Below are 24,058 nucleotides of genomic sequence, written 5' to 3' on the forward strand. Positions count from 1 at the left end.
TTGGCTGGTGGAGGCGACAGACGGGCACTAGGGATGGTCAAAGGACTGACCTGGGGCCTGTTGGCTGCTGAGACCAGCGGCTCCTCAGCTGAGATGTTCTTTTTACCACAACGCCATCTCCTTTATTAAATACATTTGATTTTAACCTTTTGATCAGCGATGACCTCTGTCCGTCCGGCGTTTCTTCATTTTTGAACACAACAGGCCGAAGTTTGTTCCTTTTCAAACTCCCTGACGATAGAAGGCGCTAAGGAGCGCGTCTGTAACCCTATTTGCTGCACAGACATCCTGTTTACCCCAAAGAATCCCCAAGTTATCAACAGAAGAAGGTTTTCAAACAGACACAACATGTGGTTCAGTTAAGTACTCACTCTCTTTACTCTAAATCTGGAAAGAAATGATTAGTTGTGTTTGTGCGTGTGATTTGGAGTGGTGAACTCAGCTGTCAACAAGCAGCAGGAGAGCACCTTGTTAACCTCTTGGTGTACTGCATGCTCAAAACATCATAGCGTTGTTCATTACAGTTTTTTACGACTGGATAAACACTAAAATCAAAAGTATTACACAATTATCAAAACCTTCACTCAAGGAGCAAAACCACGGCTCAGATTTGCACCACTATAAGCACATGTCAAGCAGAAGCAGAAGCAGAAGGAGGCCGAGGCCGTGCCAGAGGCCGAGGTGGAGGTAGAGGCTGAGGTGGAGGTGGAGGTGGAGGAAGACCTGAAGCAGAGAGGCTCAAAGAAGAGGACCAAATTTGTCAGATGACATTATGTCGTCGTGGCGCAGGGATTAGAGAAGGTGTACAGGGAAGCACAAGGTTGGTGGTTCGATTCCAGGCTGCCCCATGTTCCATGTCGAAGTGTCCCTGAGCAAGACACCAAACCCCTAATTGCTCCCCAGGCAAAATGTGAAAAAGCCACGTGTTTAAAGTGTTGGATAAAAGCGTCTGCTAAAATGACCTGTAATGTAATGTTTAGATTATCATTTGTTTTTTTATTATTTCCCTTTTTGTTTCATTAGTATTATTAGTGGATCAAATATGAATAACCATCAAGTATTAGTTGATTTATATTTTGTATCATAAAGCTGAAAAGTAAAGAAGTTTAAAATGGATGAACGCATGAGTAAATATACATTTAACCATCACGTTAAACTAGAATACTTCTTCCCCTTCTGATTTACCGCATTTCCCCACTTTGTCCGCTAGATGGCGACGAATCCCCTCCACGAAATGACGCTCTCTGTGACGTAGATTTCATGAGCCGGAAGTGAGGAATTGTAGTTGTCAGCGATCCCGATAGTGACAAGACGAATCAAACCACAGCGTGAAAAACAGACGAGAAGCCGATTAAAAACAGGTTCGTGTCCCGTGATGTGAAGTGTGTCGCGTTCACTGCGCGTCTATAAATACGTGATGTGTTGAATGAAATGACGGTTGTTGTGTTGTTTACGTGTGTGGCTAATTAGCATGCTAGCTGCAGACACAGGTCTGTCTGTCATTTTTAAAGACCTTGATGTAACGCCTGTTTTTACTTCTTAAACAGAACTTGTTTGGAGGAAGTGTCCTGCACACTGTGAAAGGATGGTGAGATCATAATAAATACATGTCATAAATGGCATGATATATATATCATACATGTTTATTGCATGGTGGCATTATTATACATGGAGTGATTATTATTACTGTTCTCTTTGACAGCACGGCCGAGTGAAGGTGAAGTCTACAGCCCAGCAGGAGGAGGAGAAGAGAAAGGAGAGGGAGAAGAAGCTGAAGATTTACGTGGCTGCACGAGATGCCTGTTTCTCTAAGGTTCCTCCACACGTCGGCCCCACAGCATCACGCTGTATTGTCACATAATAGTAGAATATTGTCATACATGACGATATAAATGACGTGAACGCAAACAAAGAAGAGTAGTTGCGCAAAGTTGCGTTGAAAAGCAGCGACAGTTCTCAAAAAGTATTTATAGATCATTCAAAATAAGGAATAACAGCAGCGGCATCTTTTATTGGGCACGACGGACTATAAGTACAATATTACATTTCACTGACTAAGTGGTCCCGTATTAGCAGTTCAGGTTGTTTCTTGTGCTCATTTGTCACATCACCTTTCCCTGCGTCTGTCTGTCTGTCTGTCTTGCCTCCGTCTGTCCCGTGTGCCAGAGGAAAGAGGGCGTCTGGGACGACGGCGCTCTCCAGATCACCCAGCAGCTGCTGTCATCCAACCCTGACTTTGGAACCCTGTGGAACTACAGACGAGAGATCCTGATGCACCTGGAGACTGTGAAGTGAGAACACCACCTTTTTTAACTCTCCGCCCGTGAGTCCTCCGAGGCGGGACAGGAGGTGAGCTTCTTCTTTCCGTTTCCAGGGACGAGGATGAGGTGCAGAAGATTTACGAGGCCGAGCTGTCCTTCCTGGAGTCTTGTCTCAAAGTGAATCCCAAGTCCTACGGCAGCTGGCACCACCGGGGCTGGGTCTCCACCCGCCTGCCTCGACCCGACTGGGCCAAAGAACTGGGCCTGTGCGATCGCTGCCTGAGCCTTGACGACCGCAACTGTGAGTAACGCAGCAGAGAGATGAGAAATGGTAAGACGAGGTAAGATTATACAATGAGACGCAGTAAAAAGGAACAACATATTGGTCCCCCCCCTCCAGTCCACTGCTGGGATTATCGCCGGATGGTGGTGAAGAAGTCCGGCGTGCCGGTGGATCGAGAGCTGGCGTTCACCGACCGCCTCATCGGCTCCAACTTCTCCAACTACTCCAGCTGGCACTACCGCAGCACGCTGCTGCCGCTGCTCCACCCGGAGTCCCCCGAGCCCCTGCCGTCACCGCGCCGACCGCCCCCCCGCTCCTCCCCGCCGGCTTCCCCGCAGAACCACTCCCATCGCGTCTGCGAGGCGCAGCTCCTGAAAGGTGCGCTGCAGCAGCCCGGCAGCAGGGGGCAGTGTGGCGGCGTGTCGTGGCCACAGGGTCCGCTTCTGTTTCTATGGTTCCCCGTCGGGCTCTTTGAGCGTCTCTGCAGACGTGGCTCAAGGGGCTTACCCAGAATGCATAGCAACTTGCTGGGCTTTACTCACATTTATCATCATTAATCATTTTGTTTTCAGAATATGAGCTCGTGCAGAACGCTTTCTTCACCGACCCGAATGACCAGAGCGCCTGGTTCTACTACCGCTGGCTGCTCGGCAGGGGTGAGTCCTCCCCTCCACCTGTCGGGTGGTTGTTGTACTCTTGTCTGATGGCTGTCTGTCTGTCCCAGCGGAGCGCGAGGAGATGATCAGCTGTGTTCTGGTGAGCCGGGAGGAGGAGACCGTGACCGTGGCCTTCTCCAGGCCCGTCGACGTGAGCCGCTTCTCTTCTTCTGGTCTTTTTTAAAAGGACGTAACGCTTCCCGTCTGCTGCGTTTAACCACTCGGCTCCTTCTCCTAAGGCGCAGCCCGGCGGGTTGATGCTGTTGCTGGACGGTCAGCCGCAGACGGTTGAGTGGAGGAGCGTCCCCCCGCGCTTCAAGCACAGCCCGGTGTGGGTATCCTTCTCCGCCACATGCATTATTATCAACAGCTGTTTGACACCCCGACCTCGCTGGGTCCATTTTTCTTTTAAAAAGCTTTTGTGTCGTCACGCTGCTTCCTCATTTCACCGTTAAACAATAATGGAATTGATTCAGTGGAGGCTGAAAGGATCCGTTGTCATGGCGACTGATGGCAGCGATGAGTTTGTTCATAATCGTGGCTCTTTGTTTCCCCGTGTGATGATGATGATGATAAAACAAAGGAGACCTATTTGGGGCTTTTGGACCTTGACGACCGTGACCTCAGATCTGTGACCTTCCTCCCGGGACCATCAGTGATGTCACCAACGAACACAACCTGACGGTTCACTGGATGGAGAGACACGCCCACAGGGACTGCGCTCTGTACACAGGTGATGCGCGGCGGACACGTTTACGCGCCCGCCCTCATTCGCCTCGACGCGCTCTGAACTTTGCCCTTTTCACCTCTGCAGGTCGGACTGAGAGCTGGTGTCGGGACTCCGCCACCGATCAGGAACTTTTCAGGTGCCTTTTACGCTTTTAAAAAAAATATGTGAATACTGTCTTCAAGGGTTCTGGGGAAATATACAAAATAAATATTACATTTATACTTGTGACATTATAGCACCATAAACACCAGTGTAGTAGTCCAGAGTACTTCTATTTAAGAAAATATGTGAAGAAAATCCCAATATACAACAGAAAGGAAGTGTGTCAGTGTAATATATATATATATATATATATATATATATATACTTAAATACATATGAACATACACGTATATATCAGTACTGGTCGTTAACGCCATCTTATGTACTATTAATTCGTCATAACCGTGATAATTATTTGTGTGTTATGTGAATCTTTTGTTTTACTTCTACTGTAATCGATAGACCAGGTGCTTGTGATGCATTGTGGGTATTTAAGAAGTGCTTCCTCGGTGCGTAGGAGCGAGCTGTCGGTGGAGAAGACCTCGGTGTTACAGTCCGAGCTGCAGTCCTGCAAACAGCTGCAGGAGCTGGAGCCTCTCAACAAGTGTGAGTGTCCTCAAAGGCCTCCTAGCCTCCTAGCCTCCTAGCTCCTAAATAGGACATCTCAACAACTTCTACATTATATATAAATCTAACACGGCTCTCCATCGGCAGGGTGCCTGCTCACCATCATCCTCCTGATGAGGGCGCTGGACCCTCTGGGATACGAGAAGGAGACGCTGGCTCACTTCCAGACGCTGAGAGTGAGCGATGTGCTACTGTGCTTTTTAGTTAGGAAGCATGGAAGTGTCCTTCGTGATGACCCTTCCTTGAGCTCCTTTAGCATAGGGAACACTGGAGCTTCATTTAGCATTGATGAGTAGCTAATTGCCTCCCACAATGCCTTGTGGCGGCATCATTTAAAGTCACGCACACTGAGGCGATGAAGTGACGTGTTCACGTGTTCATAACGTGTAGATGCTGAGACGTTGACACTTTAGTAGCTTCGTTCTGTGTCGATCGCTCGATCGAGCTACGCAGCTGTGACGTCACGGACGCGATGAAGCGTAGCTCAGTGAAAGGTTTTCGTCGCCTCTCCTTCACACCTTTCCTTGACCCTGCGACGCTTCCCACAGAGGTCAGGGAGAAGTGCGTAGGAAAGGAGGTTAGGAGGTCCCCTTTGTAGCTCCTGGACCCTCGTAGCCTGCAGCGGCGAGCAGGTAATGACATCGCCGTCTCCCCTCAGGAAGTGGACCTCATGCGCTCTGCGTACTACAGCGACCTGTGCAGCAAGTTCATGATTGAGAACACGGTCCTGAAGATGGAGTACGCTGAAGTGCGCGTCTTCAGCATCTCCGACAAGGCGGGTTCACGATCACACCGATGGATCTAATCTGCTCATTGCTCCCATGTAACAAGTCCTTCTTCTCCCCGAATAGAAGCTCACCACCTTATGCCACCTGGACCAGCTGTTACTGGTCACCCACATGAACCTGTCGTCCAATCAGCTGCAGCGACTGCCCCCCCAGTTCTCCATGCTGCAGTGCCTGGAGGTGAGAACATCCCATCATCTCCTCCTCGCTGAGCCGCCGTCCCTGTGATTAAACTGTTTCTTCTCCGCTGGCAGGTCCTGGAGGCTGAGAACAACTTGATAGAAGATCTGGAAGGCGTCTTTCACCTTCCCAGACTGGAGGAAGTCCTCTTGAAGAATAACAGTATCCTTCGATGTGGATTTGAGCTAAGACCGTCTAATACGGGCATAGAAACTAGTAATTAATGAGTGGAGGAGAAGGATTCACACGCGTCAAACCTGAGGACTAAATTATTCCATTAGGCACCACGGAAATCACCTGATCAAAGGTTTACCTAAATAATTATTCTCTTATGCAAATATAAAAAATGTAATTGCTTTTTTAACACAAACTTCCTGCATTTATAGCGTTCTTTATCGTTGAGTGAAGCTGTTTTCTTTGTTCTCTTTAACACCAGACTCCTTTGATAAAAACCGTGATTTAATACCCAACGAACACCGGAGCTTCTGGTTACTTCTTCTTCTTCTTCTTCTGAGAAGTAGTAGTTTTCCTCCTCGTGCAGATCCTCTGGTTCCATTTGAATATTTAGGAGAATTTATTCACTTCCTTGTGCGAACGCCCCGCCCCTTAACCCAGCACCGCCCAGAAATCTCCACGCTGGCCGACCTGCGGCCGCTGGCCTCCTGCCCCAAGCTGAAGCGCCTGGATCTCCGTGGAAACCCCGTCAGCGGGCTGGAGGAGGTGGAGGCGGCGCTGACGGAGCTGCTGCCCTCGGTGGTCGACCTCCTGCTGTGATTGTTCTTGGGGGGGGGGGGTAGGGGGGCACTGGACTGTGGCTTGTTGCTTTAGAACGGTTTAATTTGAGAAAGTTTCCTTCACATGTTTTTTTTTATTTGAAATGTTGTGTAACGCCTTAAAATATTTGACACTCTACTGTTGCACAGTAAGTCACGATCCAGTAATAAAAGCGCACACATTGTGTCGCTGCCTTCACAAAAGCCTCTTGTGTTCGGCTGCAGATGTGCAATGAGTTCATGAGGTGACGCTAAAGGTGCGTCGAGCTTCATCAGGTTTCATCATTTCTAAATCTTCCGTTTAATCGTCTCATTCAGACTCGTTGAGACACGTAAACGCTTCAAACTGAATCATGAACCAAAACCACACCAAGAAACTCATCCGTCCCCCCAGCGGTGCTGCAGGAGGACTGTGGGGTTCATCCTCCGGGCACCATGAACCTTTATGGACAGACTCCCAGTTTGGACAAAGACTGCCAGTTTGGACAAAGACTCCCAGTATGGACAAAGACTCACAATCCCAGACTCCTCCAGTCCAGTTTTCGAGGTGAGGTCGGATCGGCCGCTCCCGCCTTTTGTTTATTTTCAACATTTGCGTCACGTTCTGCAGGTGTTGCACATCCTTCTCACTGACGCAACGGCAGGGGGGAGATGGGGGAGGAGGAGGGGGAGGAGGTGGGGTGGGAGAGAGCAACCCGACCGGTCGACGCGGATGACTGGCGCTGCCTTTTTACGTTTCAGCGAAGCGGAGCGAGGGAGTGGCCCCGCCCACAAGGTGCCGTCGATGGCTGCATTCCATTCAGCTGCTTCAGAGGCACCTGCGCCTCTGAAACCTGCGCGTCATGAACGGGTGAATGGGAGCATTACTATAACTGCTTACAACAACACCCTTAATTAAGGAGAGTCACTACCTAAGAGAAAAAAACATTTAGCTGTTAGTTTACGTTCACGTCATTTCATTTTTCAATAAAAATTAAATGCAAAAATGAAATAAACAAATGAATGTAATAACTCAATAAACGCTCCTCTTGATGTACTGATGAAGTGATGAAGTTTCATGTTGATTTCTACTCTTTAATTCGTTCTTCACCTGTCGTGTCTTGTGACTAAACTTCTCCTTAAATGAGTTTCTTCTCACTCTGATCCAAAAGTCAGGAGCTTCATTCCTTCATTCTGGAGGTTTGCTCTCATTCACAGACTCAGTTATTACTTTAAAAAATTGGAACCTGGCTTTATTAAATAGCCATATTCATGTTCTAGAAATGTATACAAAGTTACACAGTTAAATAAAATAAAGCCTTTTTAACTCATAATGTAAATCCTCATCTCAACATCATTGATCTACTGATGAAATCTCGTATCGAAATCCAAGAATCAACTTCTTTAACCTCTTCAGTGCACAGTTTCTCACCAATGATCCTGTTGTCATACGTTATACATTCACGACAGGAGGAACTCATCGGCCGGGGGGGTGAACGGGGCCCCGGGGCGGCGGGGGGGCGTGTCTCTCCTCACAGGTATTTAAAGGAGGTCTGAAGTCGCAGCGCGAGACGCAGCAACACGCAGATCATCAGGAGACTTCTTCCCCACGTGAGTCTGATCCAGCTGTTTACACATCTGTCTTTTAGGAATCACTCGTTTCAACTCGTTGAAATCTCGAATCTTCGTAGGAAGAATGAAAGGGAAGGTTTTGCTGTGTGTCGTGGTGTCAGGATTAAGCAAGAACCAGTGGGAAAGTTCTCCGTTTGGTGAAGCTGTTCTGCTCCCCGAATGGATTCACACTCTCCGACTGGGAGGGATCATTTTCCCTCACTGAAACATTCCCCTTGTCTTCCCGACTCCGACCTCCGAGCGCTTCATCAAACCAGTCAGAGGGAAACTTTTGCATTATTGGCTCAGGATCAGATAAGAAGTCAGCGTTTGTGTGATGGCTTCTCAGGGAATGATGTGATTGTGGTTGGCGGTTGGTTCCCCCTTAGTTTTCCATGTTTCCCCCAGTTTCCCCCGTTTCCCCCTCTGTTTCCCCCTCTGTTTCCTCCTCTGTTTCCTCCTGTTTCCCCCTCTGTTTCACCCGTTTCCTCCTGTTTCCTCCTCTGTTTCCCCCTCTGTTTCCTCTTGTTTCCACCTCTGTTTCCCCCTCTACTTCCCCCTGTTTCCTCCTCTGTTTCCTCCCGTTTCCCCCTCTGTTTCCCCGTTTCCCCATCTACTTCCCCCTCTGTTTCCTCTTGTTTCCACCTCTGTTTCCCCCTCTACTTCCCCCGTTTCCTCCTCTGTTTCCTCCCGTTTCCCCCTCTGTTTCCCCCTCTACTTCCCCCTGTTTCCTCCTCTGTTTCCTCCCGTTTCCCCCTCTGTTTCCTCCCGTTTCCCCCTCTGTTTCCCCGTTTCCCCATCTACTTCCCCCTCTGTTTCCTCCTCTGTTTCCTCCTGTTTCCCCCTGTGTTTCCCGCTGTTTCCCCAATCAAGCACTTAAGAGAGAAGTAATTTTCTCATAGACTTCTATAGGCCCAGAAGAGTCGCCCCCCTGGTGGTCAAGAGGGAGAACGCAGCTTTAAGAGACTTGGCTCCACTCTTCAGGTGTGTAGCTCAACGCTCGCTCTGTTGGTGTAATCCGTAGCACACACGTGGGATAATCCTGGCATGTAAAGACATGTGGGAAGTGGGCAGGTCACTTCTTCATGTCGGCAGCTTCGGCTCCGGTTTCCCCTCCTAGTTTTCCTGGTGAAGTGCAGACATCTCTGCACGGTGATCTGTGTGTGTTTTCCATTTTTTTCTTTGCCACCCAAATATTTGCGGCGCAGCTTCTTTAACAGCCGCTACCTTTACCGCCAGGCAGCCAGTTCTCCTGGTTGTTGCATATTTATTTGATTTAGTTTCTGTTCTGGGCCTCGTCTGCGTACTGTAAACATTCCTCAGCTGCCTGAGGCAGAACATGACGAGCTTTCTCCTGTGATTTATTCTCTCACACTCATGAATGTGGAGTCATTATCTGCCCTGATGTTGCTTCACCGGATCAACAAACACACAGAGTCACCGTTGCCATGAAGTTGCATGTGGAAGGAGGGGGGTCTCCAGAGGGTCTTCAGGGGGTTTGTAGCATTTCTGAGATCGAGGCCAGAAAAGACGAAGAAATGAGAGGAGAGGCAGAGGAAGACGGGGAATCTAACCTTCGGTGTAAGAACTGCCCGTTTTAGTCCTCACATTAGATTCAGCGTCAGTGAATGAGAGACGAGTTCCTAACAATCCTCTGAATGAGGAGAGCTGAGGAACAAATCCTCCTCATGCAGCAACGATAGTGTTACTTATATAAATAAATATATATAGGTAATATATTACATCATTAAAATACCTGCACTGTAGTTGAATTTGTGGGTAGGAGGCTTATTAATGTCACAACAAACACTGCGTGGTGCTGTTCAAACTCAGTTTAAAAAGTAATATAAAAGTAATGGCTAGATTAGATTTAGCTGGTATTTAAACCTAAAGATAAATGGTTGAAAAGATAAACAACGTCTTAAACGTGATCCATTGAGGAAGGAATTCACAGGGCTCATCTAACAGGGCCGGGAGCCCCTTTAATAAATCATTGACCTTTTTCTTTTGTCATATTAATAATATTGGTCTCCTTGATTGAGATCAGCTCTCTGTGGTAGTTTGAATCCGACCTTTTGAGGTGCTTGAAAACAATGTGGTCCTTCAGGAGAATCTGTGCACGGCGGCATTCCTCATGAGGGTTCCTCTTGAGCCGGTCCTCCCTGACCTCGGGCGGTTTCCACCCGCCCCCGAGCGCGAGGGAGCCTCTGGGAGGGGAGAGGAGGAGGCGCAGGAGAAGCCTGGCGAGGAGGGGAACGCGTGCGGCCGATGGCTCCGTAGAGTCTGCCCCTGCTGCTGCCCGAGGCCCAGCGACAATGACGCCACCGACGTTCTGATCGTCGGGGGCGACGAGACGGGCGGGATTGAAGGGCCAAACGCCGAGAAGCCGGGGACGGACAGCAGCGAGCTCCACGGTAAGCGCCGCCTCCACGTGCGTAGGCCGCGTGAGTACACAACGGCTCTCACACTTTGTTTCCTCGCAGACGTCCTCCTCACGGTGAAATCCATCGACCTGATGAAAAGCCAATCGGGGGCGAACCGCAGGGAGCACCACACGGACCGCTTCCAAAGTGAGAACCTCGTCATCCGCAGGGGGCAGACGTTCCAGATGTGGATAACGTTGTCCCGACCCTTCCGCCAGGACGCCGACAAACTCCACCTGGAGCTGAAGACAGGTCAGTGGTCTCCTTCAAATGTTCAGCGACATGAGCGATCTGTGCAGCTTCAGAGAAGAAGCTGCAGGGAAGAAGCTGCAGAGAAGAAGCTGTAGGGAGGAAGCTGTAGAGAAGAAGCTGTAGGGAGGAAGCTGTAGAGAAGAAGCTGCAGGGAGGAAGCTGTATGGAAGAAGCTTCATGGAGGAAGCTGTAGAGAAGAAGCTGTAGGGATTAAGCTGTAGAGAAGAACCTTCAAGGAGGAAGCTGCAGAGAAGAAGCCGCAGAGAAGAAGCTGCAGAAGAAGCTGTAGGGAAGAAGCTGCAGAGAGGAAGCTGTAGGGAGGAAGCTGTAGAGAAGAAGCTGTAGGGGGGGAGCTGTAGGGAAGAAGCTGTAGGGAAGAAGCTGTAGAGAAGAAGCTGTAGAGAAGAAGCTGTAGGGGGGAAGCTGTAGAGAAGAAGCTGTAGGGAGGAAGCTGTAGAGAAGAAGCTGTAGGGGGGAAGCTGTAGAGAAGAAGCTGTAGGGAGGAAGCTGTAGAGAAGAAGCTGCAGGGAGGAAGCTGTATGGAAGAAGCTTCATGGAGGAATCTGTTGAGAAGAAGCTGTAGGGATTAAGCTGTAGAGAAGAACCTTCAAGGAGGAAGCTGCAGAGAAGAAGCCGCAGAGAAGAAGCTGTAGAGAAGAAGCTGTAGGGGGGGAGCTGTAGAGAAGAAGCTGTAGGGAAGAAGCTGTAGAGAAGAAGCTGTAGAGAAGAAGCTGTAGAGAAGAAGCTGTAGAGAAGAAGCTGTAGGGGGGAAGCTGTAGAGAAGAAGCTGTAGGGAAGAAGCTGCAGGGAGGAAGCTGTATGGAAGAAGCTTCATGGAGGAATCTGTAGAGAAGAAGCTGTAGGGATTAAGCTGTAGAGAAGAACCTTCAAGGAGGAAGCTGCAGAGAAGAAGCCGCAGAGAAGAAGCTGTAGAGAAGAAGCTGTAGGGGGGGAGCTGTAGAGAAGAAGCTGTAGGGAAGAAGCTGTAGAGAAGAAGCTGTAGAGAAGAAGCTGTAGGGGGGAAGCTGTAGAGAAGAAGCTGTAGGGAAGAAGCTGCATGGAGGAAGCTGTATGGAAGAAGCTTCATGGAGGAATCTGTAGAGAAGAAGCTGTAGGGATTAAGCTGTAGAGAAGAACCTTCAAGGAGGAAGCTGCAGAGAAGAAGCCGCAGAGAAGAAGCTGTAGAGAAGAAGCTGTAGGGGGGGAGCTGTAGAGAAGAAGCTGTAGGGAAGAAGCTGTAGAGAAGAAGCTGTAGAGAAGAAGCTGTAGGGGGGAAGCTGTAGAGAAGAAGCTGTAGGGAAGAAGCTGCATGGAGGAAGCTGTATGGAAGACGCTTCATGGAGGAATCTGTAGAGAAGAAGCTGTAGGGATTAAGCTGTAGAGAGGAACCTTCAAGGAGGAAGCTGCAGAGAAGAAGCCGCAGAGAAGAAGCTGTAGAGAAGAAGCTGTAGGGAAGAAGCTGTAGAGAAGAAGCTGTAGAGAAGAAGCTGTAGGGGGGAAGCTGTAGAGAAGAAGCTGTAGGGAAGAAGCTGTAGGGGGGAAACTGTAGAGAAGAAACTGTAGAGAAGAAGCTGTAGGGGGGAATCTGTACATGTATACTGTATGTATAATATGTACACATACATACATTTTAATGAGATTTCTTAAGCAGCTCAATTTAACGGTTTTCACTCAAACTGAGCGAACTCCCCATGAGATGTTTCTAGTTACACATCAACATGAACAAAGACAACGAGACGAGTCCACGGTTAAGAAACGAACAAAGAAAACAATTGATTTGAATCCCCCCCCTCGGGAGATGAGAGGTGATGGACCAGAGAGAAGTTCAGCCTGGTTTTACAGATAGAGAGAAGGGGGGAGATTTGTGGTTACTATTGCTATGGTAACAGTTCTGGTTGCTATGTTCCAGAGGGATGCCGGGTCCTCAGTCCCGCTCCTTCTGAAGATCCAGTCTGCCAGCGACCCCCCCAACCCCTCCCTCGACAAACGCACACCAATAATAGATCGTGCCATTACACAGCTGTGTGTGACATTAAGTGAAGCTGAGGGCTGTAATTACTCCGTCTGGTTCACAGAAGCAGCCGTCATGAAATGTGACCTCGTGTTCACGGCGCGACACCGAGGGTTTAAAGTAGCAAACGTATCGGAAGTTGGGAATTGGACATTTATTTATATATAATGTGTTTCCTTGGGGGGGCGGGGAGGGGGCTAAAACCCACCGGAGAGACTTATGAAACGATTATGAAATACATGAAGAGGGTTAGAGTGACTCAATCGGTACACGGTCACTTGTGTTTCATGTGGATCACATGACTTTACTTTGGGATTTCTTTCCTGGTTTGTGGACTGGATGAAAAGCAGCCTGAGCAGCGTGACGGGACGTCCTGGACGTCCTGGACGTCTTTAAACCAGTTTTAAACCACCATCACTCTCGAGGTTCAAAAGCTGCATTCTGAGAGGAATCAGAGCCGATCTACAGCGGCTCGGTGGCTTCTTCTAACGTTCGAATGAGAGTTGTGGATCGTTGTGACTTTGTGGTTTGAGATCCAGTGTCTCTGTCCGGGGGGGACGTCGCTATTCTTAGAGCTGGAAGTGTAAAGCTGCTGCTCTGCTGGGAGCAGGCGGTGTGTGGCCTCTTAGATCATGGCGAGGGGAGGGGGGGCATGGGGACATTTCATGGGCCTAACTACTCCATGGCCCGGGGCAGTCGCAGCTGTACTTATTATTTATTCATATGTGATGGACAGCCAGAGTCTGATGACGCTGTCACATCTGTCCATCAAACAAGCCGGGGTTGAGCTTTCCCCTCTCACCATCAATCACCATCAATCACCTCTACAGAGTTCAATGTTGGAAACCGAGTTGGTTTATTGAATATTTTTGGACCAGTTTATGTTTGCAGCAGCCCACCAATTCAATGATGCTGGGGCCCTCAGCCGATCGCCATGGCAACGCTGCTGGGGGCTCTGTTTGCACTCGGTGGGCCTCTGTGGATGGAGCGCAGAAAGCAGAGATGATGTCATTCATCTTGTTCCCTCCACAAAGATCCAGCGTGATTCTTCCTCTGGAGTATGATTGCAGGACAAAATGCTCGCATGTTTGGTTCAGCAAGATGATCGAAATCGAGCGCCGCTTTTATGACTTTTGGAACGTGAACACAACCTTCAGGAGTCAGATCGTCAGATCGTGACTTGTCAGGACACCACATTTAGGATTCACTCTGTTATATTTATTCCAAACATACCCCAGGAGACAGACTGCGGGTACGAGTGATGTAACCAATGAACTGTGAGGGTGTGAAGGATCGTTTCCAGGTGTTACAGTCCCTCCTCTCGCCTCCTCAGGGAAGCTGCCCACCGTGGCGAAGGGAACCCATGTGATCGTCCCGCTGGTGGAGGAGTTGGCTGACGACCGCTGGGAGGCCACCGTGGTCAAACAGGTGGACGAAAAGATAATGCTGTCGGTGAACTCGTCGCCCACGGCCGCCATCGGCCGGTATCGGCTCACGGTGGAAACCAACAGCGGCAACGGCGTGGGCGTCTCCAAACACGACGCGGCCAACGACGTCTTCCTGTTGTTCAACCCCTGGTGCGAAGGTAAAGCAAAAGACAAGAGGTTGACGTCTTTGGTTCGTACTCAGGGATTGGTCCAAATAAAGTATTCCTTCTGCTTTCATTATGCTAAGCTAAGCTAACCGGATGCTGGCATTTAGCATTTAGCAACATTCAGGATTTGACAGAAGTGTCTGAAAAAGAGTACAAACCTCCACAGACGCACAAATGAGTAGAACGTCTTCTGGTTCCTTCTCCTCAGACGACTCGGTGTTCATGGACTCTGAAAGCGAGCGGCAGGAATACGTCCTGAACGACATCGGGCGGATCTACTACGGGACTCAGAACCAGATCGGCGTGCGGACGTGGAGCTACGGACAGGTGAGGGGCGCTCCGTCGCCCTGCAGGTGCACTAACCGGGACAGATGAACTCACCCCTCCCTTTTCCTCCGTCGGCCGTTTCAGTTCAACGGCGGGATCCTGGCGGCCTGCGTCTACCTCCTGGAGAAGAGTGGCACCCCTGCGTCCGGGTGGAGCGACCCCGTCAACGTGGTGCGGGTCATCTCGGCAATGGTGAGACTCCTGTTCCGCTCAAGAACCCTGGGGACCCTGAATCGGGTCAACAAGTTCCACACCTGTGTGGATCAGCAGGGCGCTTTAATATGTCAACACCTTTGGCAGGATGGCCACGACCTCTCGCACAAACGTTCATTGTCCCCAGAGGACGAACCCTATTGATCTTGGCGGTGCTCCGACTCTTTGGCATTCCTGTTGTTGGGGGGGGTTGATGGGTACAACCATTCCCCATTAGGGCGTCTTAGCGCTAATCAGCGACTCTTATCATGATGCTATGCACACAAAGCTCTTTCCTCATTCTCTTCACGTAGATCAACTCCAGTGATGACGGTGGAGTCGTGATGGGGAACTGGTCAGGTGACTACGCAGGCGGAACCAGTCCGACCGTCTGGAGCGGGAGCGTCGAGATCCTGAAGCAGTACCACGACGGCGGCGGCGCCCCCGTGCGGTTCGGCCAGTGCTGGGTGTTCGCCGGGGTCTTCACCACAGGTCAGCACGCCACCGCAACCGTAGCGATCGATTCAATCCGAACCGGCCGGTCAGATCTGAATTAGTTATTTTAGCGTTAACACATTCACAGATTAGTACATATAACATTTTTAATTGTGCAAAAACTGGAAGCCGCAGTCATCCAGACGCACTTCAAGTACAAGGCGACGGATGACGTCATGAACCCGAACACAACGCCGTTTGCGGTTCCGACGTTTGTGTAATTCACACAACAAATAAAGAGCAGACATTGTGGTTATTTATTGCCGTGCTGGATAGCGGAAACCGTCGAGTAATGGAGACAAGCCACGCCCCCTTTCAGGGGCGAATAAAGCGAAACAACTAGTCGGCGAGTAAAACGTTTGGTGTGAACGCGGCGTAACAGAGACAATAATAAGCAAACATTGATATTTGTATATATATCTAACATGTATTTGTATGTATGTGTGTGTGTTTGACCATGTGACGTCTTCTGACAGGGACAGTAATGTAGGATCCCACGCTGCAGGCGTTTGACCTCTGACCTCTGCTTGCCCTCCAGTCTTGCGCTGCTTTGGCATTCCCAGTCGCACCGTGACCAACTTCAGCTCGGCTCACGACACGGACGTCTCCTTGACGACGGACGTGTACCTGGACGAGAGCCTGGACCCCATCGACGAACTCAACCGCGACTCCATCTGGTTCGTAATGACGCCGTCGCCGTGCGGCCGTGACGCGTCTCGTGTTCTCCGGTTTTGTTGAGCCTGACGAGGTCCCTCCCCCCCCCCCCCCGACCCCCCGACCCCCCATGAAGGAACTTCCACGTGTGGAACGACTGCTGGATGGCTCGTCCGGACTTGCCCCCGGGCAACGGGGGCTGGCAGGCCGTCGACTCCACCCCCCAGGAGACCAGCCAGGGCACCTACCGCTGTGGCCCCGCCTCCCTCGCCGCCGTCCGCAACGGTCAAGTCTTCCTCAAACACGACAGTCCATTCGTGTTCGCCGAGGTTTGTAGACACACACACAAACACACAGACACACACAGACACAGACACACACACAGACCCACACAGACACACACACAGACCCACACACACACACACACACACACAGACACACACACACACACACACACACACACACACACACACACACAGACACACACACACACACACACAGACACACACACAGACCCACACACACACACACGCAGACACACACACACAGACACACACACAGACCCACACACACACACAGACACACGCAGACACACAGACACACAGACACAGACACACACACACACACACACGCAGACACACACACAGACACACACACACACACACAGACACACACACAGACACACACACAGACACACACAGACACACACACAGACACACACACACACGCAGACACACACACAGACACACACACACACACAGACACACACACAGACACACGCAGACACACACACAGACACACGCAGACACACACACACACACAGACACACGCAGACACACACACAGACACACGCAGACACACACAGACACAAACACACACAGACACACACAGACACACACGCAGACACACACACAGACACACACACACACACACACACACACAGACACACGCAGACACACACACAAACACACAGACACAGACACACACACACACACACAGACACACACAGACACAGACACACACACAGACCCACACAGACACACACACAGACCCACACACACACACACACACACACAGACACACACACACACACACACACACACACACACAGACACACACACACACACACACAGACACACACACAGACCCACACACACACACACGCAGACACACACACAGACACACACACAGACCCACACACACACACAGACACACGCAGACACACAGACACACAGACACAGACACACACACACACACACACGCAGACACACACACAGACACACACACACACACACACACAGACACACACACAGACACACACACAGACACACACAGACACACACACAGACACACACACACAGACACACACACACACACGCAGACACACACACAGACACACACACACACACAGACACACACACAGACACACGCAGACACACACACAGACACACGCAGACACACACACACACACAGACACACGCAGACACACACACAGACACACGCAGACACACACAGACACAAACACACACAGACACACACAGACACACACGCAGACACACACACAGACACACACACACACACACACACACAGACACACGCAGACACACACACAAACACACAGACACAGACACACACACACGCAGACACACGCAGACACACGCAGACACACACACAGACACACGCAGACACACACACACACACACACACGCAGACACTCACACACTCACAGACACACACTCTGCTGTCATCCTTCACTCGTCAGTCAGATCTGTTTCGACTGGCGGGTGAAGAAGAACAACAGTTGAAGTCCGACATGTAAACGCTGTCAAACTCCTCAAACTTGTTCCTATTTTTACTTTGAGAACAAAAATCACACTGAAAGGATTTTCCTTCTTAGTGAGAAATGAACAATGAAATAAAGTGTAACGTTTTCAGGATATTCAACCTTCATTTCTTCATAACACATTTACGGATTGTTGCTGTCGTTGCTCACGTTATCCATCAGTCAGACGCCCTTTGACCTACGGGGTGAAGAGGAGGCCTTCCGGTCGTCTCCCGTTGACGCGTCGTGCGTGTGCTGCGTGCTGATCACATGTGGCAGACATCAAAGGTTGTGTGGCTCCTCCCACCCGCCAACTCTCTCTCCATCGGTGCGCTCTCAGGTGAACAGCGATAAGATCTACTGGCAGAGGAAGGCGAATGGGACCTTCGGTCAGATCTACAGTGAGAAGAACCTGGTGGGCCACTTCATCAGCACCAAGGCCGTCGGCAGCGATGAGCGCCACGACATCACGCACCTTTACAAGCACGCCGAAGGTACCAAAGAGAACACGTGGTTTTGCCGAGGCGTCCGTTCTCGCGTTGAAGTGACTCATCGCCTGGTGGTCGTCCTCAGGGTTGGAGGAGGAGCGCATCGCCGTGGAGACGGCGTGTAGCTACGGCTCAAAAGCTGAGGCCTTCTCCAGCCCGCTGGCGCAGGACGTCTCCTTGGAGGTGACCATGGACGGCGACGGGCCGAGAATGGGCGGCGACGCAGATCTGAGCATCACGTTGAGAAACAGCAGCTCGGAGCCGCGGACGCTCGTCCTGCACAGCGCGGCGGCCGTCATGTACTACACCGGCGTCCTCAAGGCCACCGTCAGGAAGGACGTGCTGGACGTGGAGCTGCAGCCCAGCGAAGGTGGGCGGGGCTTATTCGTAGAGGAACGAGGAACGTCGCATTAAGTTACAGTGCAGTAAATGTTTGGTTCTGTATGTTTAAAAGGCAGCAAAACAAAAAGCCTAAAAAGTTATCGATTGGTCACTTTGGTCGCTGGTTTGGTTTTTAAGTATTGCAGCATTCTGGCTAAGCTAAGCTAAGCTAACTGACCAAAACGAGTGGTGGTGGCGTCTAGTCGTCAAACGGCTACTTGTAATAAAGCCCAAAGAGAAGGAGGTAAAGACACGTTGGCTCCCTGCTGTGCAGTGAAGAGTCTGGAGTGGAGTCTGGACTACCAGCTCTACAGGGACCAGCTGGTGGACCAGGCGGCGCTGATGCTGACGCTGTCGGGCCGGGTCAAACCAACGCAGCAGGTCCTCGCCACGCAGTTCAGTTTCCGCCTCCGCACCCCCGACCTCGTCATCACGGTGAGCCCGACAACTTCGCAACGTGAAAAGACGATGCGGATAAAAAAATTCTGATCCTATTTGTTGATTTGTTTTCAGCCCGTCGGGGCGGCGACGGTGGGAGAAAAGATGGCGGTGACGATTTCATTCACCAACCCGCTCCCACAAGTGCTGAAAGCGGTGATATTCCACGTGGAAGGACTGGGCCTCGTCCCGGCTCGAAAGATCCGCTACGGGTGAGGCGAGGAGGGGAAAACGCTGTTCTCTCTGTTGATCTGTTTCCCTCCGCTCGCGCCCGCCATTCACACCGCCGTTTCCTGTCCGACCCTCAGAGACATCGGCAGTCATGCATCCGTGTCCCTGACCGAGCAGATCGTCCCGTCCCTGCCCGGCACCAGGAAGCTCATGGCCTCGCTGGACTGCAGGCAGCTGACGCAGGTCCACGGCGTGGCCGACATCACGGTGCTGCAGAAGTGATCCAGAACGCTCAGCTGTCACCGAGACGATTCCAAATGCGGCCTCGGGTTCGGTGACAACGGGAAAGCGGTACTCTGAAGATGTCAGGAGGGATTTTACGGGTTTCACAGTGAACGGCGCGACACTTGAAGCTGAGGCGCAGTAATCATCGTGAAGACTGACATTTAGAAGATAGTTGGTGAACTTGTGTAGCATTAAGACCGCTGAGCCGTGTACCGACTGACCGCCGGCTAACAGCCTTAGCACCACAGAGCTAATGCTAATCTGTCAGCTACGTCCCTCCTGGGACGACCTCGTGTAAAGTGGAGTCACAGACCTCAGGTTTTTTATCTTGGTCAAAATCATCAACATAATCATCATAATATCTGCATGATATTTGTAACACAAAATGCCATCCGTCCATTTACAGCTTTAACTTTTTACCGTGTTTTATTTGTTTGTTACCATCTTGTTTTATTGCAGCCATGAGTGACACAACCAGAGGAGTCGCCCCCTGGTGGACATTAGAGAAAATGCAGCTTTGACACATGAAGCATTGGCTTCACTTTTAAAAGCGTGTTTTTAGGGCGACGGACACAAAGTGTGCATGTATGTTAAAAAAAGAATAAACTGATGAGGACAAAATCAGGTAAATATTAAGAGAATGTTGGCATGTGATTTGAATGTAAACTGGTGGTGGAGCTCGTTTCCTCTGCTCCTCATGTGTGATTTCCTCGAGTCAATGTTGGTTTGTTTACTCAGAAGATTGTTTAATTATTGTTTCTGTGGTTCATATAAGACAATAAGAAGTTGTTTACTGTTTAATCTCTTCTTGGGTAATTACTGCTGTCACTTCAATCTTTTCTTGTTTATCAACAATATGCGTGTTTGCGTTACGCCTCCTGAGGGGATCACGTTGTAATTCATATCTGTTGACTGCTAATTGGCTCTTAACGAGGAGAGATTGATACCACCTGGGTTAAAGTGGCACCAATTACCGAGCTGCTCCGTGATTGGCCGCAGGCGGCGGGTGAGACGGTATCAAAGGTCACGGGAGACGTGGGCCTGGTTGGCGTTGGCGGCGTATCGAGGAAAGCCGCTGCGTCTATTCTTCAGGGAAATCAGCGTCGGCTAGACGTGCGTTGAGGGGACGCCCCCCCCCCCTGCTCGGGTCACATGCAGGCTGGTCGAAAAATACCCACCCTCCTCAGGACGGCCAATCAGAGCCAATCTAGGGAGGCGGTCTTAAAGGGACAGGCGCTCAAACGAAGCGTATCAGCCAGGTGGTGGATCCAGGTGTATTCAGACAGATGGAGCATGAGAAAAAATAAGCATGTAAACGTGTTCTAGTAGAAACCCCAAATACAAGTATGAACCTGAAAATACCCTTTGAGCGCCACCGACGCTTTATTTGCTGTCGAGTCGACATGTTTTGTCTCTTCGCTGAGATGAGTGCAAAGCCTTTAAAGGTAATGATGGCGTTTTACACTTGATGACCTTTTTAAATGTAAACACTTGACGTCCTGCTGTGTTCATGAAGCGGAGCGCTCATCGTTTATATTCTGCACCCAACCTCAACAGTGGGTAAGATGGGGGGGGGGGGGGGGGGGGGCATAGATGATTGCATTTGTTTTGCCTCTATTGGTGATTACCTGATGGCGCCTGCGGGTCGGAAGAAGTACAGATTCCTCGGGCGGGTGCACACGGTGCCATGTTGTACAATTCATGACTAACAAGGAGACACAAACCGGTGTTACCAAAGAGTCAAAGATTCAAGCTTACTAAGGCGTTTATTTACATTTTAGTTCCTTACCAAAGCACACACGCGTTTGCATATTTAGTTGCACTGTCTGAGTTTCTGACGAGTTGTGTTCAATTATTTCTGTCTTGCTCTGCTTCCCGTTCCCTCTTTCCACAGCGACACAATGTCCAGATCTGTGTTTCTCTGCTGCTTTATAGTTTACACAGAAGCACAACCCGAAATATATGACCATTGGAAGGTTGTTGGTACGTCCCAACATCACAAATTGTGGGACCTTTAGAACATGGCGCCTTTAGAACTTGGGAACGTGGGACCTTTAGAACGTGGGACCTGTAGAACATGGGAAAGTGGGACCTGTAGAACGTGGGACCTGTGGAACATGGGGCCTTTAGAACATGGGGCCTGTAGAACATGGGACCTTTAGAACTTGGGAAAGTGGGACCTGTAGAACATGGGGCCTTTAGAACTTGGGACCTGTAGAACATGGGGCCTTTAGAATTTGGGACCTTTAGAACTTGGGACCTTCAGAACTTGGGACCTGTAGAACATGGGGCCTTTAGAACTTGGGACCTGTAGAACGTGGGACCTTTAGAACTTGGGAAAGTGGGACCTGTAGAACTTGGGGCCTTTAGAACTTGGGACCTTTAGAACGTGGGACCTTTAGAACTTGGGAAAGTGGGACCTGTAGAACATGGGACCTTTAGAACGTGGGACCTTTAGAACGTGGGACCTGTAGAACTTGGGACCTTTAGAACTTGGGAAAGTGGGACCTGTAGAACATGGGACCTATAGAACGTGGGACCTTTAGAACGTGGGACTTTGGGATCACAGGACGTTTTGATAAGAGGAATGCAGGTCAGAACAAACAATGACTCTGAAACTGGCCCTTGGCTAAATTACACTTCACATTAAATGTTCTGGTTTGTTTTTATTTGTTATTTTAAAGGTTGTACTTTGTGTCGACTGCATCTTATCAAAAAGAGTCACGTAATTTACAAGTGATGAAACCTCACAATTCCAGAAAAGGTAAACAAATATGCTGTAAATTTGAGGACCTTTGGATGAAGGTGTGATGAGAACATCAAAGAGAGATTTTTGGTTTTTACTCCTTGCAGAATCCTAAATGTAAAACGTGTTGAAATGGCCCCACGGTGGCACCATTTACACCCAAAACCATCCAGTGTTCCTCCCCATCGCCGCCTCATCTCCGGGGAAATGTCATTGAAATGTGGTAAGTACACTTCTGCTGAGCAGAGGTAATTACGCTCTCTGGCACGCATAGTCGTGCTGATTAATGTGAGTGGCTTCCCCTGGTTTCACTCTGCTGTTTTACATAATGGATTCTATGAAACTTAAAGCAGCCTAGTTTCCCATTTCGTTGGATCAGTGTTTCCCAAGTTTTTTTTCCGGGGACCTACTTTTTATAAATGACAAAATCCTTGCGATTAATTTCCCAACTTATTTATAACCATGAGGAGTGTGAATTAGTGCATGAGCCATTTTCCACTTCACATGATGAGTAAATAAAGTAAACCAGCCATGAAAAAGAGAGAAAAGTTGATGTGTGATGAAGTGATGAATGCAAACAACGAACATTCTGGTTCCCTCAATGTATTCCCTCAATGTACAAATGTTAAATACTAACATTAACATTGAAGAGATTGGGTGAATTTATTTATTCTGCAACCCTATTAAATGACCAGCGACCCACCAGGGGTCCCAGCCCAGTGTTTTGGAACCACGCGGTTTTATCATCCAAAAAGCTGACCGTCGTTTCCTTTATTAGAGTGAACTCAGTGACGACGTTTTGACTCTTTTTGATCAGTTTCATCGGTCAAAATCATATTTGTATTTTGCATTAAATGCATGTATAGCAATATGTATTTATTGAGCAATTATTCCGTTGGATATATTTAGATTCATAATTTACTATAAAATGTCCATCGCAAAATCCCAGAACCGGAGATGACATCTTTACTCACTTATTTTAATAAACCTATTATTTTAATGACACTGTTAATCTTAACATTGGATAAGCTTTAAATAAGAAATGCAAAAGATAATAAATAAAGATTAATAATAATGAATTGACTGTGTCCATCGACTTATCTATTAATTGACTTTCTACACCACGAATATAAATCTTTCTAATTAAACCTTTACTGGACGAGTCATCTGAGACGTCACCACGTCATTGTATCCGGTTTCCCTTCCGTACAAAGAAGCATCAAAACACAAGTACTGCCACAAAAAATCATGATCTTAAACAAATAGACGAGAGAATCAAAATAAACAAATACAATAAACGTATTTTAGTGTAAAAATGAAAATGAGAGACGTACAATAATAATAAAATGAATTCTTCCATAACTTCACCAACTAAATGTTCCTGCCGACAGATCAAAGAAAACTCACACGTCAATGTTTCAGTATTTCATGAAATAAATCTGTTAAATCTGCTAAATACTAAATATGTGTCCTAAAGTTACTAGAAGTATGTGTGGAGATCTTCAGTGCCCCCCCTCACCCCCCGCTGTGTTCGAAGGGAGAGAGACGACCCAATTTAATAAGACAGAGCAGCAAGATGATTTGCCAACGATGTCACTGATTCATTGCGCTAATTCGATAAAAGAGACCAGCCGCTCTAAACAGATGATTGACAGCTCTGAACAAGGACTGTGAAGGAATAAGGAGAGAGGACGCGAGGAGACACGGAGAAGGAGTATTGTCGTATACCGACTAGACACTAGAGCTTCATTTGGTTTTTCATCCTTTTTATTGCCGGGCGGCGTGCAGATGTTATGTGACGGACGGCAGGAGGATATGAAAAGGCAAAGAGCTTTGATCAGATTCATATCGT

At 49.2% G+C, this 24,058-nt stretch overlaps 2 protein-coding genes across 5 annotated transcripts; both read left to right on the plus strand.

Annotated features, from left to right (window-relative positions):
* Positions 1–274: 274 nt before the first annotated feature.
* rabggta (Rab geranylgeranyltransferase subunit alpha) lies at positions 275–6,541 on the plus strand. Its single transcript, XM_040169182.2, has 17 exons — positions 275–1,361; positions 1,548–1,588; positions 1,703–1,813; positions 2,167–2,291; positions 2,375–2,562; positions 2,662–2,922; positions 3,117–3,200; positions 3,269–3,351; positions 3,440–3,535; positions 3,828–3,933; positions 4,015–4,066; positions 4,490–4,578; positions 4,687–4,775; positions 5,258–5,374; positions 5,451–5,564; positions 5,639–5,726; positions 6,190–6,541. The coding sequence occupies exons 2-17, from the start codon at positions 1,586–1,588 to the stop codon at positions 6,336–6,338; spliced, it is 1,755 nt and encodes a 584-aa protein (XP_040025116.2). The 5' UTR covers positions 275–1,361; positions 1,548–1,585; the 3' UTR covers positions 6,339–6,541.
* A 1,188-nt stretch (positions 6,542–7,729) lies between these two features.
* On the plus strand, positions 7,730–20,261 carry LOC120824111 (protein-glutamine gamma-glutamyltransferase K). Of its 4 annotated transcripts, none has more exons than XM_078107683.1 (15): positions 7,885–7,927; positions 8,830–8,911; positions 10,035–10,341; positions 10,411–10,602; positions 13,947–14,198; positions 14,416–14,534; positions 14,619–14,726; positions 15,041–15,218; positions 15,760–15,898; positions 16,012–16,204; positions 18,038–18,191; positions 18,271–18,555; positions 18,841–19,001; positions 19,080–19,216; positions 19,313–20,261. In XM_078107683.1, exons 3-15 carry the CDS (start codon positions 10,062–10,064, stop codon positions 19,455–19,457), a joined length of 2,343 nt encoding a protein of 780 aa, XP_077963809.1. In that variant the 5' UTR covers positions 7,885–7,927; positions 8,830–8,911; positions 10,035–10,061; the 3' UTR covers positions 19,458–20,261. The 4 variants fall into 4 exon arrangements, with proteins under 4 accessions (XP_077963808.1, XP_077963809.1, XP_077963811.1 ...); XM_078107685.1 differs by having other exon boundaries at positions 7,891–7,927; positions 8,840–8,911; XM_078107682.1 differs by lacking the exon at positions 8,830–8,911 and having other exon boundaries at positions 7,730–7,927.
* Positions 20,262–24,058: the final 3,797 nt, after the last annotated feature.

The sequence above is a fragment of the Gasterosteus aculeatus genome, chromosome 8, assembly GCF_964276395.1.
Source record: "Gasterosteus aculeatus chromosome 8, fGasAcu3.hap1.1, whole genome shotgun sequence".
NCBI classification, from domain to species: Eukaryota; Metazoa; Chordata; class Actinopteri; order Perciformes; family Gasterosteidae; genus Gasterosteus; species Gasterosteus aculeatus.

What these genes read in the sequence shown, in the direction of transcription:
- rabggta (XM_040169182.2), top strand. An exon ending in ATGCACCTGGAGACTGTGAA is followed by an intron (nt 2,292 to 2,374) that starts GTGAGAACACCA and finishes TTCCGTTTCCAG; the next exon opens with GGACGAGGATGAGGTGCAGA. An exon ending in CTCACTTCCAGACGCTGAGA is followed by an intron (nt 4,776 to 5,257) that starts GTGAGCGATGTG and finishes GTCTCCCCTCAG; the next exon opens with GAAGTGGACCTCATGCGCTC.
- LOC120824111 (XM_078107682.1), top strand. Translation starts at nt 10,062, where the DNA reads ATGAGGGTTCCTCTTGAGCCGGTCCTCCCTGACCTCGGGCGGTTTCCA. An exon ending in GGACGTGGAGCTACGGACAG is followed by an intron (nt 14,535 to 14,618) that starts GTGAGGGGCGCT and finishes CGGCCGTTTCAG; the next exon opens with TTCAACGGCGGGATCCTGGC. An exon ending in CGCCGGGGTCTTCACCACAG is followed by an intron (nt 15,219 to 15,759) that starts GTCAGCACGCCA and finishes CTTGCCCTCCAG; the next exon opens with TCTTGCGCTGCTTTGGCATT.